This window comes from Cebidichthys violaceus, unplaced genomic scaffold (genome assembly GCF_023349555.1).
Source record: "Cebidichthys violaceus isolate CVI_PGR_0920_01 unplaced genomic scaffold, fCebVio1.0.p SCAF_8, whole genome shotgun sequence".
Lineage (NCBI taxonomy): Eukaryota > Metazoa > Chordata > Actinopteri > Perciformes > Stichaeidae > Cebidichthys > Cebidichthys violaceus.
In genome coordinates, this window is record NW_027176964.1 from 11,899,528 (window position 1) to 11,917,471 (window position 17,944).

General features: G+C 36.9%; 1 protein-coding gene across 6 annotated transcripts in view; it reads left to right on the forward strand.

The window, feature by feature from the left end:
- myripa (myosin VIIA and Rab interacting protein a) overlaps positions 1 to 17,944 on the forward strand; it is a 27,608-nt gene continuing 9,664 nt past the window's right edge. The window contains exons 1-6 of one of the 6 annotated variants that reach the window (XM_068737558.1): positions 1 to 283; positions 638 to 793; positions 1,440 to 1,608; positions 10,171 to 10,392; positions 12,111 to 12,247; positions 16,435 to 16,515. In XM_068737558.1, coding sequence (XP_068593659.1) covers positions 1,499 to 1,608; positions 10,171 to 10,392; positions 12,111 to 12,247; positions 16,435 to 16,515 — 550 coding nt within the window. In that variant the 5' untranslated portion in view covers positions 1 to 283; positions 638 to 793; positions 1,440 to 1,498. The remainder of the gene's footprint in view (positions 284 to 637; positions 794 to 1,439; positions 1,609 to 10,170; positions 10,393 to 12,110; positions 12,248 to 16,434; positions 16,516 to 17,944) is intronic. The other 5 variants (XM_068737557.1, XM_068737561.1, XM_068737560.1 and 2 more) reach the window with 5 other exon arrangements.

Here is a 17,944-nt window from a genome sequence, read left to right on the forward strand (position 1 = left end):
TTGTTCCCAGCATAGAAAAACTGGAAGTAGACCCGGATCAGGCTTTATCCTGATTTACTCTCAGAAACCGGGACAGGCTGCACGAATCAGACCTCAACCAAAGAACGAGGAAAAATTGTAAAAAGAGCGTCTTGAAGACGCATTATGGTTTTGGTATTGAATATTTTTTTTGGCGAGAACTAAATGGGACGAGGAGTAAAGTAATTGCTGTCGTGTTTTCCCCCATTTTTTGTGTCCGTGAAGGTGGTCAGTTTCACCCAGCTGGAGACAGACTGAGAGGTCGGTGAGTTTTCATGATTTTTGTGTAACTCTTGTTAGAGCAAGCTGTAAAATATAATGCGTACAACCTTCTCTTTTTTAACGACATATACTGTTTGTAGTCAGCAGCTTGCATCAACATTATTATCACGAGAATATTGTCTGTGACCACACATGAAGAAAAGTCGCCTTTATTTCTGTTATTTATTCCAGTTTGAATACTTTGCTATTTGTTTAACATCCAAGCAATATAATGATCAATATCTAATGCATAGAAAGCGCAAAAGTACTCATGGTTGTGACTGTTAATATTAAGATAAACACTATTACTTTTACTGGCGTGTTTTGTTCAATCTTAAACAGCTCTCCACATCCACAGGGATTCACTGCAGACACCCTGATCTGCTGTCGTGTCGGCTTCCATCATAGAAACATTGGCCTCAGCTTGTCTGACAGAGAGAGAATTTCCTCCTCAGGAATGCTAATGCAATAAATCCCAGCTCCTGCTCGGTGTTAATACCCCTGATTTACTTGAGTAAGTGGCTTGTAGGACGCCAAAATTAGTTTTAAGTGCTTATGGACTCAGTTCTGTGCTCTATTATATAAACCAGAAGGTTTTACATGCGTAGGAGGTGCCGGGATAAATGCATATAATACATTTAAAACTGTTTATGCATGTTTACTTTGATTCACTGTCATGCAGGAAGCGTACTAATTAGTCAGTAGGACTCTGAAAGGGCGCTTCCCTACAATTATGACAATATTTCACCTTATGGTCTCGTTGACAAATCAAGCTTAGTGCTTTTATAAAATTATCATTTAATGTTTAATTATTCCACAATATAGACCCATGTAGTGAAATAAAATGTTTCAATGTCTAAATTCATTAGTGGTGGAGAGAAAGTTGCTAGTTTATTAGGTACACATAGCTATAACTACATGCTAATACAACAGTTAATCCTACTTTCATGAAGTTGATCATGTTTTTGTTCAAACTGTTTCTGAAAAATGTTGAATCCACTTTATGCTTGATTTAGATGCTGCTGTTGAACTATATTTCATAATACCGACTTCCTATTATTTTATTAACATTATATCGTGCATCTACCAATACCCCATTTCACTGTAATTTTCTGCTCTGATTGCTGTTTTTTCTTGATTCATATTGTTCTCTTCTTTAGATGATAACAACGAGCTGATTGATCAGAGGGGCTGAGTGACAGCCTGAGGTGTGTCAGCGATGGGCAGGAAGTTGGATCTGTCGGGGCTGACGGACAACGAGGCGGAGCATGTGCTGCAGGTGGTGCAGAGGGACATGAGGCTACGTAAAAAGGAGGAGCAGCGCCTCAGGTTAGTTCTGACCTACACGCTGACTTTTAACACATAAAACTGCAAGTGTATATTTACTACTTTGGGTCAGTGGTTGAGGAAGTATTCAGGTCTTTTACCTAAGTAGCAATACAATGTCTTGAAATACTCTGTTACAAGTAAAAGTCCTGCATTCAAGCTATTAATAAAAATCGTACAAATTTCTGTGTACTAAATGTACATAGTTATATTTCACCGCTGTTTATAGAAACTACATAAAAACGTTACATATAAGACATTCTTTGATATTGTTTAAAGCTGCTCTAATAAGATTTAAAATGAACAGTGGATGAAATGTGAGAGTTTCTTTTACATTAGTTGTAAACACACAGAGAATAATCAGCCGACTCTGCTGCTCCCCTCAACTTTACAAAGCATTTCAACGTTTCAATGTTAGCTTCATGGTTTCAGTTTTACTGTCCTCAACTTTAATGTCTCCGAGCGTTGTTATCAGCTGCAGCTGGTTTCAGAGAAAAAATCCCTAAAAAACTAAAAACTACCTGCTCGGCACCAAACAACAGACAGACACAGTTAATGATTAACTGGTGAACATTTTGGAGCATTTAGCAGCTAAAGAGACAGATATTTCCTTCAGGAGTTGGTGGAGACCAAAAACAGAGCTACAAGAGAGAGAATGTTTGATTTGCATTCATCAGGTGAACACAAACTCTAATCCACACAAATGTTAATGCAGCTCTGTATCTGCTGTAAACTGAGGGAGAGGACAGTTAAACAATGAGCTGAAACTCACTGTAAAGCTTTATAAAGCTGAGAGGAGCTACAGATTCAAGTGATAATCCTCTGTAAGTTTATCAAATTGAGCAATCCTTTTCTCAGTGATTACAACCGCAGATCATCAGGAGGTTTTAGATAAACTCAAATAACTTTGTTTGTGAGTCAAGAGATACATGACATCCATTATAACAAAATAAAATATAATATATTGTAAAAGCAGTATACATTAACATTGTTTGGAGCTCAGGGTACATTCGAGGCATTTTTAGACGTCTGCGGGTGTTTCCCATCCTGCCTTTCTGGACAGGAAGTGACTGCCCTTTCCTGTTGTACTCAGACTGGCTTCTTCAAAACCTCTAACCTTCAGAGCCCAAACACAACATGTATGAACACAAAGACAGAATAATAAGCCAATTGGATGGGTTTGATCTCCACCTCTGGTTTATTACGACCTGAGAGAGAGAGAGAGAGAGAGAGAGAGAGATAAAGAGAGAGGGAGAGATAAAGAGAGAGGGATGAATGATTGTCTACTTGTCGGTTATGAATAACATGGTAATGTCATTTTCTTGTGACTTTTCTCGTTACTTGCTCCTTGTACTTCACTATGCTTACATAATATTGTTCTTCTGCGTAACAAAAAGGCTCTCAGCCATCAGGGAACCCAATCAAATGATAACAAATTGGACCACACATGCAAGATTAACTTAATGGCTGTAATTTCCTCAAGATATCCAATACTGAATTCAGCCGTATGTACAAATTGCAGTACAATTTACAGTGCAAGTTCATATAAGGTGACATTTGTTGTGGTGACAGATGCTCTCAACAATGGTGATAAAGTTTGTGTTAAAGTAATACTTTTAGTAGTTCTGTGGAGTTTTAGATATTTAGTAGCGACATGGAGCTGTTTTTCTTTAAGTGAGCCCTTTGTTTATCTCGTGCACGCCCACAAGGATGCACATGCATGCACACAGTGATGTCACAGTGGTCACACGCTGACCTGCAGGTGGCAGTAATGAGCCAATAAAATGAAAATATGCAAAAAAGACAGAGAAAGAAAAAGAATGCAAGTTAGACAACATGTAAACTGTAGGAGCCGCATTTAAGTTGATGTTTGTGTATTTTAATTACTGATCTTTTTGTTTTATTTTTTGTTGAATGCAAGTGTGCCCCGCCCACAGCCAGAGGAGGGCACCCTATAAGAGGGGAGCCATGGCGCAAAGGGAGGTTGAGAAAGCGGGTTACGGCAAATACCGTTTTTGACCTCGGCCTCAGCCTGTGACAGCAACAGCTGATTAAAGGGAATCAGAAACGCTGAAGAACAAAACCCAAAGGACAAACAAACAACAGCATCTTATGTTCCCCTTTTGTTTTACGTTGCAATAAAATACAAGTAATACTGAACCATGAGATCCTCTGGAGTTTATTTCAGGAAAGGCTGCGAGTCTAACGTGAGGAACCCGAACTCCACATAGTGGCAAAACCATAGGGCCAAACACATAGGGGTGAAAGGAACCACCACATTTAGAAGTTTTGCCAGTACATAAACAATACAGGATTTAAAATTCAACAATCCAGCATTCAACAGGTTTGACCTCAAGCATTTTGCTGTTGCAGCTGGTCAAACTCTAATTTATGTTTAACTTTAACTTTAGAACTTTAACTTTAACTTAAGTAGATTTGTCCAGGTCACAAGATACATTTGGGATGCATTTATGTTAAATTTACCTCCTTTTATTAAACTTAAATTATTTGAATCAAACCATCTTGAGGAATTGGAGGGAACATGTCTCTTCAGTGGAAGTCATAGACATCTGAATTGTATCCAGGGGCCCCAACCAGTTTGCATTTTATAAGCTCTTCCTATGTATTTTATTATTGACATCTTGAGCTACACTTAAAAAGGAAAATATTTGCACCTGAAATGGAGGAGTACCTCATTAATTATACTCATATGAGAACAGTATTTTAAATAATCTCCTCAACTGTGTAAATCTAGCTCTAAATGAGTTAGTTACTCTTGTACCTGTGAGGTTTGACATTATCCAAAGCCATTAAGTGGTGAGCTTTCTACTTTCTCTTACTAAGTGTGTTGAGCAATTAAGGTGCCTACTTATAGCTAATCTTGTTGTTGTTGTTGTTGTTGTTTACTGTACTAGATGACATTTAGCTTAAAAGAGGACGTATTTATTATTATTTTCTTTATTTGTGAAGAAGCCAAGAAGACCTATTTTATATTTAACTTGCTAAATGATGTCAAACACATTCACACCACATCTCTTCAACAGAAGTACATTGAAACATGAAACCTTGTACCATTTTCAGATATCTAAGAGGTAAATCCCTCTTGTCTTGTCTAATCGTTAAGTGGGCTTCCACTTCATGCATCCTGCTTTTCAGTTTCTTTTTCTCACAACCTTCTGAGATGAAATCCTGGAGCCTCTCTGAATGTCAAACGGCGATGCGTGATAGACGGGGAGTTGCAGATTAGAGGGGAATACAGATGCGTGAATACAGTGTTCAATTGTTCACCCTCCCTTCTTCTCATGCAGAGAGAAACTGTCACTGTTGACTGAGCTCATCTAATTGAGTAGATATAATCTTGTGAAGGTGTCTGAGAATGCAACTGAAATATCACCCTTCTGCAGATAATAGTGCTTTCTAGTTTAGGATGAGATTCATCTACCAGCCAGCAGAGGGAGTGTTGAGCAGAGAAAATGCTTTTAATCTCCACAGTGAACACATTATAACTAATGAATGATTTTAATCACACCTACTTGTGTGTGTGTGTGTGTGTGTGTGTGTGTGTGTGTGTGTGTGTGTGTGTGTGTGTGTGTGTGTGTGTGTGTGTGTGTGTGTGTGTACACACATTTATTATAATCTGTATTCACAGTAATCCATTGTAATCCTGTTTTAAAATTGTGAAAAAACAACTATACTTTGTTTTTATAATCTGTGAAATTAGGCAAAGCTTGTAGTTACAAGTATGCATGTATTTACATAAATTTCCCTTCACACACATCTTGTATCCAGTTTCTGGTAAACCAACTGAGATACACACATCTGCCAGTCTATTAGTTACAGAGTTGTAACTAGAGCGACCTAATACAACAGTCCTGCAATAATTTCTACCTGCATGAAGGTTATAATGATTTAATTTTTTTTTAACGGTTTCAGAGAGGTGTTCATTCAACTTAATGTCCATTTTGGACGTTTTGGTTGTTTTGGTTGTGTCAAAATGTATTATGTGAATTTAAGAATATTTGTGTTTATTCATTACAAATTAGATTATGGTGTTGGTCTTTATCAGAAAAACTTTATTGTGAAACACAACATGACTCGCACAAACAAACATACATGTAGCATTGAAACGTTTCTGTTCTTACTCTTTACTCAATTTGTCTATTTTTGTTTTTTAATTGTCTTTTATTGTTTACTTAGTACAACACAATTTAACAGCACAATCTATAGAATCAACACGTCTCTGAAACTAAAACTAAACATGATCATAACTACAATTTATTGTTGTATTATACTGCATTAGTTTCAGCTATAGGTGTACTAATAAACAATTGAGTGTATATGCTATATATATATATATATATATATATATATATATATATATATATATTCCTGAAAACAATTTATTAGATTCAAGAAATATCTATTCAGCAGCAGACAGGCATTATTGTGAGTATGAATTGGGTATAAAATGTGAATATCTTGATGTGGCACAAACGTCAGACTGTGTGCATCCTATTAAGTCTTAGAGCAGAATAACAAGTTCTCAGGAAAGAGCCGCTTCACTGCCACTGCACCTGACGATTTGGGGATTGTTGGCATGCGTATCTCTGTAGCGCCATCAGCCACACGCACTGCATACACGGCACAAACACACATGCTGAGCATTAGCGTGGATTTTAATCCTGTCTGATTTGAGAGAGGAAGTCTGTGGAAGTGAAGTTGTGTTCAGTGTTACAGGAAGGTGAAAGCCTCAGTTAAATTCAGAAAATGAATGATGCGGTTTAATCTGTTTCCTTAATCCTCTGCAATCGTTTACCTACATTACTCATCAATTAATATGCTGAGTACTCTATGGAAGTTCAAAATGACCACACAAGTAAGCTTATATTCACTTATTTGTATGCAAATAAATAGTTTTGTTTGTATTGTATTGTTAAACTACTAAATATTTTTAGTAGTAGTATTCAGTTATCACACAAAATACAATAAATGTATACCATGAATAAAAACAGACCAATAAACCAACCTCATTATTATCTTATGTTTTCAGTTTTATTGGTTTTCATTCAAGCATTTTTTATTTCAGACTTTCCCTTGGTATCACTGGTATTACTTTGTGACAGTTGCAAAAATAATTTAATTTTAGTAATAAAATTATTTCAAAATTGATAGGCATATGAATAAAATGCAGAACCAATGTGTTCAACATATTTATAATATATATTTTTCATAATCCCATCTTTTATCAAATGTAATACTTTTACTATTTTTCATACAAATAAATCCTTAAAGACCTGGAGAAAAACTTTATAAACATTTTTACAAGAATTCAAACCTAATTGGATTAAATAAGTAATTGCAATAGGATTCAACTGATTAACAAAACAAAATACAAAGGGTGGATGTCTGGCCAAAATGAACGTCAGCCACTAATCATCGAAATAAACAATCAAGTCCATCTTACTTATCCTCTGCAAGCGATTACATTTGAATTAAAAGAAAGTTATTGTCTAGACTCAAAAAAACAAAGTTACTATCAAGAGAGTGATGCACATTAAACCGAAGTCTCAAGCTTCCCTGTTTCTACTGTTTAAGCAGCACATCAGGTATATTTTCTCACATTATGTAAAATAAACATGACCATCTTTAAACAGAAGAAAAATAAACAAATTCACACAAATGCAAGCACACATTAGTAGATATTGCATCATCTTATCGCCAAAAAAAACACTCGGTGAGAATTATTGCTGCTGATGGAGCTCAAGATTCTCCTTTTGTTCTCAAATTATGCCTGAAGCTAGAAAGCTTCTTTAGACGAAGATATGTGAGGACAGAGCAGCACTTCAGACACTGTACACACTGAGTTTCTCAACACATAATGTGTGTTTCATGTCTCTGAAGTATTCAGATGAAAGACAGACATGATGGATGAGTGTGTTGCATCTTCCACTGTTTGCTTCTTAGCTGCAGTTTTGTCCTGCTGAGACGTGTTTACGCGTGTGAGGAATACTGTTGTCTTCATGTGTATTTGTGCTTGACACTCTACTATCTTGCTGAGAGTATTTTTGCTGTGACTGTCTGAGTTGTTTATACCATCCAGTGAGCTTCAGTAATGTAGTGAGAGGGCAGCCGTCTCTCTGTCAGACGGGCATTTGAGGGGCGCTGTTAAACATTTATAGTCTGGAGTTACAGAATATGCGACGTTGAGGTCTCGTGCTAATGTTCCAAAAATGTAGCTCTCGAAACACGACTTCTAAATCATTTAGTCTGTAGAGCTGAGACAATTAATCGATTGGTCAACAAAATTAACAATTTTGATAACAGATCAATTGTTCTGATCACTTCACCAAGCAAATATGTCAAAATCTTCTTTTTATTTCTGGTTTTAGACCTCTTTTTGGAAAAAATTTGTCATTTGAAGATGTTGACTTGGGCTTTGGGATATTGGGACAACTTTCTGACATTTTATGGATAACTGATAAACAAATAATTTGATTGATAAATCAGCAGGTTAATCAATTATTTTGTCAGATTCTCCTTCTTTAATATTTTCAGATTTACCCTTTTTGCGATTATCAGAGGTGTATTACCGCCGCTTTGAGTAAGGTAGGAAGATATGGCCAAAATCTTCTATCGCAATATACGTCACATTTCTTGATGGCAGTATATCATGATATAGCATGTTTTCTGGTAATTCAATAAATAAATCTTGTGTGGATGAAATACTGAGATACTTTGGTTAAAAACGGTCATGCAAAATATTCACATTTTCTGAGCATTTTTAAATGGTATGTGCTTGTTATCAATCACATACATGCTTGTTATCAAGCACATACATCGTTATATCTTGATATATGATTTTGATTCCATTGAAAGATGATAAATTATCATATTGAATTATTGCCCTGCCTTTTGACACACTGTCTCGTTTTTTTTCTTCTCTCGTCCTCTGTCTACTTTTTCCAGCTTCTTTTTTTTTTTTTTCCATAAACGACATGCAGCACTCAACCATTCACTTTAAAATAACAGGTTAATAACAACTTAATACAGTCTATACAAAAGCTCAGTAACGGGGTATTGAGGAATTCATTTTTTGCCTTACGTTTTGAATTATAGTCATTTAAAACTGAAATGAAATGAACTTTAAAACCCACAGTTGTTATTGTTTTTTTCTCTGCCTCTGTCCTTGTGTTGTCAGACTCGGTTAGTTTCCCGCCGTAATCATGCATCTATAAATGATTCAGTAATGGCTGATGCTCCTGCTGTCCTGATGTGAAACTAATGGATTTTTGGTGACACTTACCATCTTGCACTACTTACACCAGTTTCTATTTGTGTCTCTTCTGCCTTTGTCCATCTTGTTTTCCTACTGTAACGTCTTATTCCATCGTCTTTAGCCCCTGCTTCACATGTTGCATTGGTTTGAGATGTAGTGTATGTGACTTTGTGTTTGAGGATCCTTTTGTTTTTGTATTTCTTTGCAAACGGCATGCAGGGAAACTAGCAATATGATAAATAAATCGTGTTGGCATGTAGTTTCATGAGATTTGTTGTGAAAGCAATGTTTTGCTGATTCTTCTCAGCTTTTCAGAATTTTTGAAAAAAACTTAAATCCTTGTAATTATGTTTGTAAACTTTAGTATTAATCTACTTTTAAATCCAGTGGTGGTAGAAGTGCTCAGATAATTTAAGTAAAAGAAGTAATACTGATTAAGATAGTGAGTAGTAAATTAAAAGAACAAACGTCTTAGGGACCTTATATCATATATTTTGTTGAAGCACTTTACATAACGTTTCCCAAAACAGTTGTTTTCCAAAGAATAGGTCAAAAACACTCCAACATTTGTGACGGTGAAGCTCAGCTTTTAAACCAGCATGGATGAGAAGTCCTTAACATTCTTCAATATTTTTTTTTATATTTAAGCATTTGTATTTGCATAACAACTGGGCAAACAGTCGTATGTCATATGATGGAAAGCTTCAGATCAGCCACTAAATGGACCTCAAGCCATAATAAATGTTTATGGTACTCTACATATCGGCAGAAAAGCTACTGCTGCTGTCAAGGAGAACACACTGATGTATTATTGAGCATATCCTACTGTGTTAACCTTTACATGAGCACAGCAGGCAACGTTTAAATATTCAATCAAAACATTTCTAAATGAGAATTTCACTTTTAATAAGAGCTCTTCACCACCCGAGAATGAATAATGTACATTAAGGGAGATATTGCTGCTTTTTTCAATCATCACTTACCTTTTTAAGTGATGTCTAGAACATGAATAAAATGACAGACTGTGAAACCACTTTCATTTCTGCTCCATTTTCATTAAAGGGAGGCAAAGGATCAGTGTGATTGACTGTGTGTTTATGTGTACTTCATGTCCATTTTGATAATCATCCTATTTGACTCGATAAACCCACAGAGAGGATCTAATATCATAAATATTCTGTCCTTTTTTTCCCCCCGATTAAGGATAACTCTGTCTCTCTCACACGTATTCCTGGTTTCACTATCTTCCTCCCTCTAACCTTCCCTCTCTCTCCCCTCCTCCTCCCCAGTGAACTGAAGCAGGAGCTGGACGAGGAGGGCAGTCGCTGCCTCCTGCTGTCACGGCGGAGTTGCTTCAACCAGCGCTGCTGCATCCGCTGTTGCTCGCCCTTCACCTTCCTGCTCAACCCCAAGCGCCAGTGCCACGACTGCCACTACAACGTCTGCAAGGCCTGCCGGGTCTACAACAAGCGGGACAAAGCCTGGCTCTGCTCCGCCTGCCAGAAGAGCAGGTAAGGGTTGACTGGTGGTGGTGGTTGTAGTTGTTGTAGTTGTGTGTGTGTGTGTGTGTGTGTGTGTGTGTGTGTGTGTGTGTGTGTGTGTGTGTGTGTGTGTGTGTGTGTGTGTCAAGTCCATGAGGCCGAGTTAAGTGATGAGAGGCTGACAGTGACGTCAAACGTTATTAAGCTCCTACTGCACCGCTGGAGACATTGATTTTGTGTTTATTACTCACAACATAGTCACTAAAATACAGAACAGGATCAAGTCTTCCACTGGCTGAAATGTTTGTAGTCACTAGTCTGTGGTGTTGGAAGATATGAGGCAACAAACAATGTATGTGCAACGGCAATTTTCTCCTTTTCTTTTATTGAAATGGTCTTTTTTTGAGTTGAATGCAGCTTCTCAGCTTCATGTTACAGAAGGACTTTGATGCACCATACAGCGGTTCAGGTTTCAAATGGTTCGCTGTATTTTCTGTATTGCTGTGTCATGTCAGAGTTTGAGGATACAGCCCAGATGTGACATGTTTGTTTTATGGATTCTTGTGTGGTTTATTAATCAGTGCATGAACATATCAAAACCTTTTGGATGAGTTGGAAGATGTGTACTGACTATTTCTTTTGGTTTACAAAGATTTGCTCTTAAGATTGGTGTTATTCTATATGTTTATGAATAAAAATATGGTTTTAGTGCACTCAAAAACGGCATTTGTCAGCAGATACCACCATCTCCTTGTTTCTGAGAGAGAATGAAAATTTACATAGATAAAAAATAAACTGTTAGTGGCCTTCCTTAGTGTTGGCTAACTTTGTTCTACAGCAGCCACACTGAGAAGGCCGCCTGCAGATGTGTCTGCAGACATTACTTGTTAATCATTAAATATCTCAATTACATGAATCGACCTGATTAAATTACATATTTGGCAGATTGTGTCTGATCGGTCATACAGTAGTACTCGGTGTGTGCATGTGCAACCCTGATTAATACCCAGTATCACTAAATGGTTTAGAGGAAACATGAATGTCCACATTATTTAAGCTGGTGAAAGTCTTAACAAAACATTAATAAAAACTTTGTTACAATAATAAATAAAAACAACTTAAACAGACTGTCAAACTTTACAAGAGTTAACAGAATATTCAGTAGAGTTTAGTTAAGAAAGAGTAGAGATTCCAATTAAGATGCAGAAGATTACAAATAAAATACTAAAACAAATTTAAAAGCAGTCACAATGGCTGCATGTATACTATTTACCAGATCTTTTGGACTGACATAAATTATTTAGAAACTTAATGTTGAGTTGCGTTTTTATAGACCTATTTGATGTTTAGTATACAGCACAATATTTAGGAGAAAGCTGTGTGTGTGTGTGTGTGTGTGTGTGTGTGTGTGTGTGTGTGTGTGTGAGAGAGAGAGAGAGAGACATACAGAAGTCATAGAACAAAAATTCTTCCAGATAAAGCTTTCATGCCACATATCCTGTTTTGTTTCTCACTGCTTTTCTAATCCATAAACTAATTTGGTAATGTGTCTAAGGTGATATTCCTGCACAGTTTCTCATTGGAAGTTGGAAATGAATTGGAAAGCTACAGCGGTTTAATACCCAGAAATGTATCATCAGCATATAATATCACCAATACAACAAAGTCTGCGGTGTTTGACACTTGTTACATATACATATAGGTTATATATATATTTAACCTGATGTCTGTTTGTGTGTCTCTCTCAGGTTGTTGAAGACACAGTCACTGGAGTGGTTCTACACTAATGTGAAGACGCGCTTCAAGAGGTTTGGCAGCGCCAAAGTGCTGAAGACTCTTTACAGGAAACACTTGGCGGAGCACAGCACGCTTTCAGAGCTTACTGGTAAACCCCTCTGTTTATTAGTGTTGTTTCTGTTCATTTGGTGATATGACTTAACGTGTCTTATGTGACACATTTACAGTGTGTATAATTTGGGTTTATGGTGCCTGTTAAGGAGACACATTTTTTTTTCCTCGCAAGTTGGTGGAGAGCCAAGCAGAGCTAAAAGGGGGGTAAATATTGGACTTGCATTCGTCAGGTGACCAGAAGCACAACTCCAAATGAATGCTAATTTTGATAGACAACTGTTAGCTAGCTAAACTCTGTAAATACCATAGACTGTATATGAGAAGAGGACGTAGTCATCGGGCGTCGCCAACTGGTTTGTAGACTACCGTTTTGAAGCCTGGATTTCAACGATTTGACAATTCAATGCCGTATTGAATAAGACTTGAAACTAACGATTGAGACCATAATCTCATGTTTACCATCTTCACTGAGGTAATAAATCACGTGAGAAATTTCTCATAGACTTTCATACAATCAAACTTCTTTTTGCAACCGGAGGAGTTGCTCACTGTCGGCCAGCAGAGAGAATGCAAGTTTTAAGACACTTCCACATTGGCTTCACTCATCAGAACCGGAGGTTGCCGACTGATTATAAAAATAAATAACAAAATCTTTGACTGAATAAATTTGCCACAAATAACCATCGTTCAAGTTGACACTTATTTTTAAATTGAACTTGAAAGTTATTCTTGACTTTGGAAATAATAGTTAAACTACATAAAAATGTCCTCAAGGCTTACTATTTCCCCCCCCTCAATTTTAACCTATTTATATTTCACCAGTGACAGTAAGAATATAGGCTTTAGTATCTTCATTTTTTACTGACATTTTATAATCTCAGTAGTGTAGTGTGTTTCTTTAAGCAGTCCTACTCAGCTTAATGTGAAGCGTGTAGCGCAAACGCACAGGGTTAGGAGCTTTGCTGTAGCCAGCCATGCTGACAATGTATTCATACTGCTATACAGTGCTCTGAATAGGACTGTTCACCCAGCAGCATATGCTCCAGCATGTTGGGGACAGAGCGTTACAGGCTGTGGAGTGCATCTCCGGGCCATTACTTCAGAGACTCTGATCTGATTGAACAGACAAGGGATTTCAGAGAATTATGAGTGTTTTGTGGAGGCGAGGTCGCTGGCTGCAGATGATGCAGCGCTCTGACCCCTGTGGGAGGAGGACTGATGTGTGCTGGCATCAGGCCACCGCTCAGTGTCACATTCCGATTTACTGTTTCATTCTCCGCTCACACGCACATACTGTATCATACCGTTTGAGTTGTTTATGACTGGAAATTGTGTTTAATCAACTGCCAAATCTTCATCTGCATCGTTTGACTCGTAAAAAAGCTCTGCTGATGTAACTTTGCATAACAAACAATGTGAGCTGCATAAAAAGCATCAGAATGAATAGAGCTGACATTTGGAAACTAATAGCATTGAATAGAGGCATCACCATGTGTCAGATTTGTGTCGCGGTGAAACATTTCCCCCGTGACACACACTGAGTGGCTACACTGCTCAGAGACATGCTCGTCTAAAGAGTAATGCTAAATAACAGTGACCCTGAGGAAGAGAACACACACATGCATAGTTAACATTATTTGATGCTTGTTTTACATGCAGTATATAAAAGTACAGACATCAAGAGAAATATTGAAATTTTGTTAATCATAAGTACAAAACCATGAATATATATTGTTAGGTATTAATCAAACTCTGTCAACTTGTTCCTTACCATTTTCCTCCTTTGTTTTATTTAGACAATATACATTTACATTAGCAACACAGGAATGGAGGCAGTCTACAGCCTTGCTAGCAGCTCTGTGAGGCTGTTGTTAGTCACAGTAGTGCTTTGAGTAAAATACTACCGTCTACATGATGCTCACAGTAGTGATGTTTACATGCTGTTTAGCAGATATGCTTACCATGTTCACCATCTAAGTTTATTGTGGAAGCATGCTAACATTTGCTAATTAAATCTAAACACAAAGTACAGCTGAGGCTGATGGGAATGCCATTAGTTTTGCACGTGTTTGGTCATAAACCAATTACAATTTTGACATTAAGATGGCAGATTAAAAGTAAGGTTAAGTTGTTGTTGAAGTTACATTTTGTCTTGCAGGGAATATGAATGTCTGTACCAAATTAACTAACAGTTGTTGAAATATTTCGCTCAAAGCCACCAATGTGAACCTCGTGATGGTGCTAGCGGAAAAGTCAGAGGATCACCAATGTCAGTGGGCTTAAACCTCGAGGGACCATTGATGTCCGTAATGTAAAACAATTTTAGAGTGTATAAGTAAGGCAGAGGTTGTAGCACATTGTGTGTTACAAAGATTTACATTTGGAGCGTGTTATATAGCTGACATTACGTTATCACATGTCATGCTCTTGATAAAATGTGTTCATTAGTGAAAGAATATTTTAAATTATATTAGTTGCTTTTGCTACAATATGATCTCCAATTTTCAGTTTTCTTGAGAGTTTTTGGTAAGAATTAATATACATTAATATACAGTATCAAGAATGACTTATTATAAATGTATGATACACATCACATTAGTCTTATGTTTCAATGTATCACATAATACAGTGACAAACATGCACACCTGTATGGAGCCAAAGAGTCTCATGCTGCCTTCAGGGTTACTGTGACCTTAGCTGCTCATTGGTCATGAGTCTTTTTTTATGTCCCTGTGCTGCGGCCAAATGTGTCCGAACTCATTAGATGATACAACACAGATATCTGCACAAACACATGCATACATATACTGTATACTGGCGTCACAGAAAATATGCCCATGCTGCAGCCCCTAAAATGCTTAGTTTTGTCTTAATTTACAGGATGCATCACCTCAGTGAACTCATGCTTGCTTTAAGGGTTTTTAGTAATGAAAGAGTAGAGTGCTCACTGCATTTAAAAAAATAAATAATCTACAGTTCACATCACTTAGTCCAAGTCCTCTGTTTGCCCCTTAAAATGATTGGAAGTGACCCTGTGTACTCGGCAGTACCTCTGAACCAACGCCACAGATCAGGTTGCCTGGTAATACCACATGTGAGGCCGTTCTAATGCACTTATATAACCACATATGGCTGCATTGTGGACGGCACAGAGCTCAGAGTTGGAAGGAAAAAACTATCTGCAGTGTGACTGAACTCTCTACTGCTCCGTCACCAACTCTCTAAAATCAAGTCATGTAGTTAAAATAACAAACCTTTATTTTTAAAAGGCAGATATCCTCTTCATTAGGTTTTCAACTATATTCACAGTTTACAAATAGTCTTAAACCCCCTGAAATGTTTGCAGCCTCATCCGGCCATGATGATGTTTTTTAAACATTTGAATGTACAAATATTGCAGACGTGCACTCTATATAATTCTACAGAGAAACAAGGATATGAATTTGAATAAATTAATGGTAATAGGAACAATTATTTAAAAAGTAGAATTGGGATAAATAAATGTAAGTAATATAAAAGTATAAGGAAAACAGCGTACCTTATTATTCTTTAAAGATGCTTTGTTCTTTAAACTCGTATAAATATCCAGTGGAATTGAGTAACTTTTGTTAATTGATAATTATGTATGCAAAATTTGCCATTTCGACGATGGTGAATGAATATTTTTCATTGATTTTACCACTTTGTTCTCTAAATTCAAGATATAGTGCAAACCAGCCAGTTGCTTGTTCTGAACAATTTAAAGTATTTAGTTTGTTCAGAAATACATGGTTCACAGCATCAAAAGCCTTTTTAAGGTCTAAAAACACAGATCCTGCTACATTACCTTTGTCTGGTAACAGCTGGCCATTTCTCTTGAGTAGCCTGGCTCGAATCCAAATTGTTTGGGATAAATAATGACATCTTGCATTGATTTAGGGAAAAAACACATCACTTTCATGAAGGAAAAATGTCATATATCTGCATGAATAACAAATCCAAAGCAATTATCACCATTTCTTCAATATTTTTCTATTAGTCACCACATACTGTGAATAGTTGATGCACTAAATTGATACAATGTGCTACATCAATTCCTTTTTGTATTTATTCATTCATCTGTTTTGCTTAATGTCCCAAATTAATTGAAAAATGTCAGGACATCTTAATCCCATGTGAATCTACAGTATTTGTCTTTTCGCGTGTGTGTGTGTGTGTGTGTGTGCGTGTGCATGCATGCAGAGAGCAGCGCCTATGAGGACAGTGTCTGCAATGAGGGCAGCTTCTGTGGGAGTGACTCAACCTTCTACAGACAAACTCAAGGTGCTGATATATTTCATAATGATTTCTCTAATCCTTGTTTGTTCTTTGCACCTATTTATGTGAAACATTTTGTAAATTAATCTTTGGAGTAGTACAATTTTACATTTTCTTTATTTCTGTGTTCCTGCATCTTTTATCTTCTTGTAACGTGACACAAAACTAGAAATAACATTCAGTTATAATACTACTATATGTACTTATATTAACTGAAAGTATGTAGAAGTATATGTGCAGCATTTCTAATAAATTGTTCACCAAATAGCAGAAAGAAAATAAATGCTACAAGCCTAAAGTTAATCCTAAGAAAAGGGCTTTTATTCTCATGCCCCAAGTGAATGTATCATATGTGAATAGCCAACTCAGGTTTTATTCATTATACAAACTGTGTCACATACTAATGTAGTAGTAATAGCAGTAATAGTGGCAGCAGAGGTTGAGTCCTTTAAGTACTTACAGTAGTAGTAATGTTGCAAGGCAAGTAATCATAGTTCTAGTGGGGCTAATATTAGAAGTTGGCATGCAGGAGCAGTACCCTCATTTTTAAGATGATTTTTGGGCTTTTTACATTTATTGGATAGTGCAGCTGAAGAGAGACAGAAGAGGGGAAGAGAGAGAAAGAACAACATGCAGCAAACAGGCACCCTCTCATCCAGGCGAGCCACCAGGGTGTCCCATGGTTGTAGTATTTGTGTACTGAAGTGGTACATCTTATACTCTTAAGTACCAGGACTGGATTAACACTCTAAGGGATCTTAAGCTGTATTTAAATGTGTGTACCCCATTCTAGTTTTGGAAGAAGTTGATTAAGTGCTAAATTATGTAAGAATATGCATCATCACAATATCAAGTGATATATTATAGGTATTAAAGCAAGAGTTTGACGTTTTGGGGAAGTATTAGCTTTCTTGCTGAGAGTTGGATCAGTTGAGCGATGGCGCTTATGTATATGGTAAATATGAAATTACAGCCAGGAGACGGTCAGCTTAGTTTGGCTTGACGATTGGAAACAAGAGGAAGCCGTTAGACTTGTTCTGTCCAAAGGTAATAAAATCTGGTTCACCGGATCAACCTTGAGGTTAAACAAGATACATGTTAGTGAACTTTAAAGGTGCTAGTAGGTGGATTTGGTTAAGTTGAACAGAGCCAGGCTAGCTGTTTCCATTAGTTTGCAGTTTTGGTGCTAAGCTAACAATCTTCATATTAAATGGGCAGTCTTAAGTCTTGTGTGACTCTCTGCAAGAATAAAGTTACTAAGAGTATTTCCAAAAATGTCATCTGCTAAATGTGTTAAACTAGATTTTGACACAGATGAGTCAGGGCCTCAAGATTAAGGTAGAAGAATGGTGAAATGCAGGAGTCAATGTAAGACCTTTTCCATGTCAGTTTATATTAACTCATTTCAGTGAACCTGTCATCTTTAGGGTCCCGG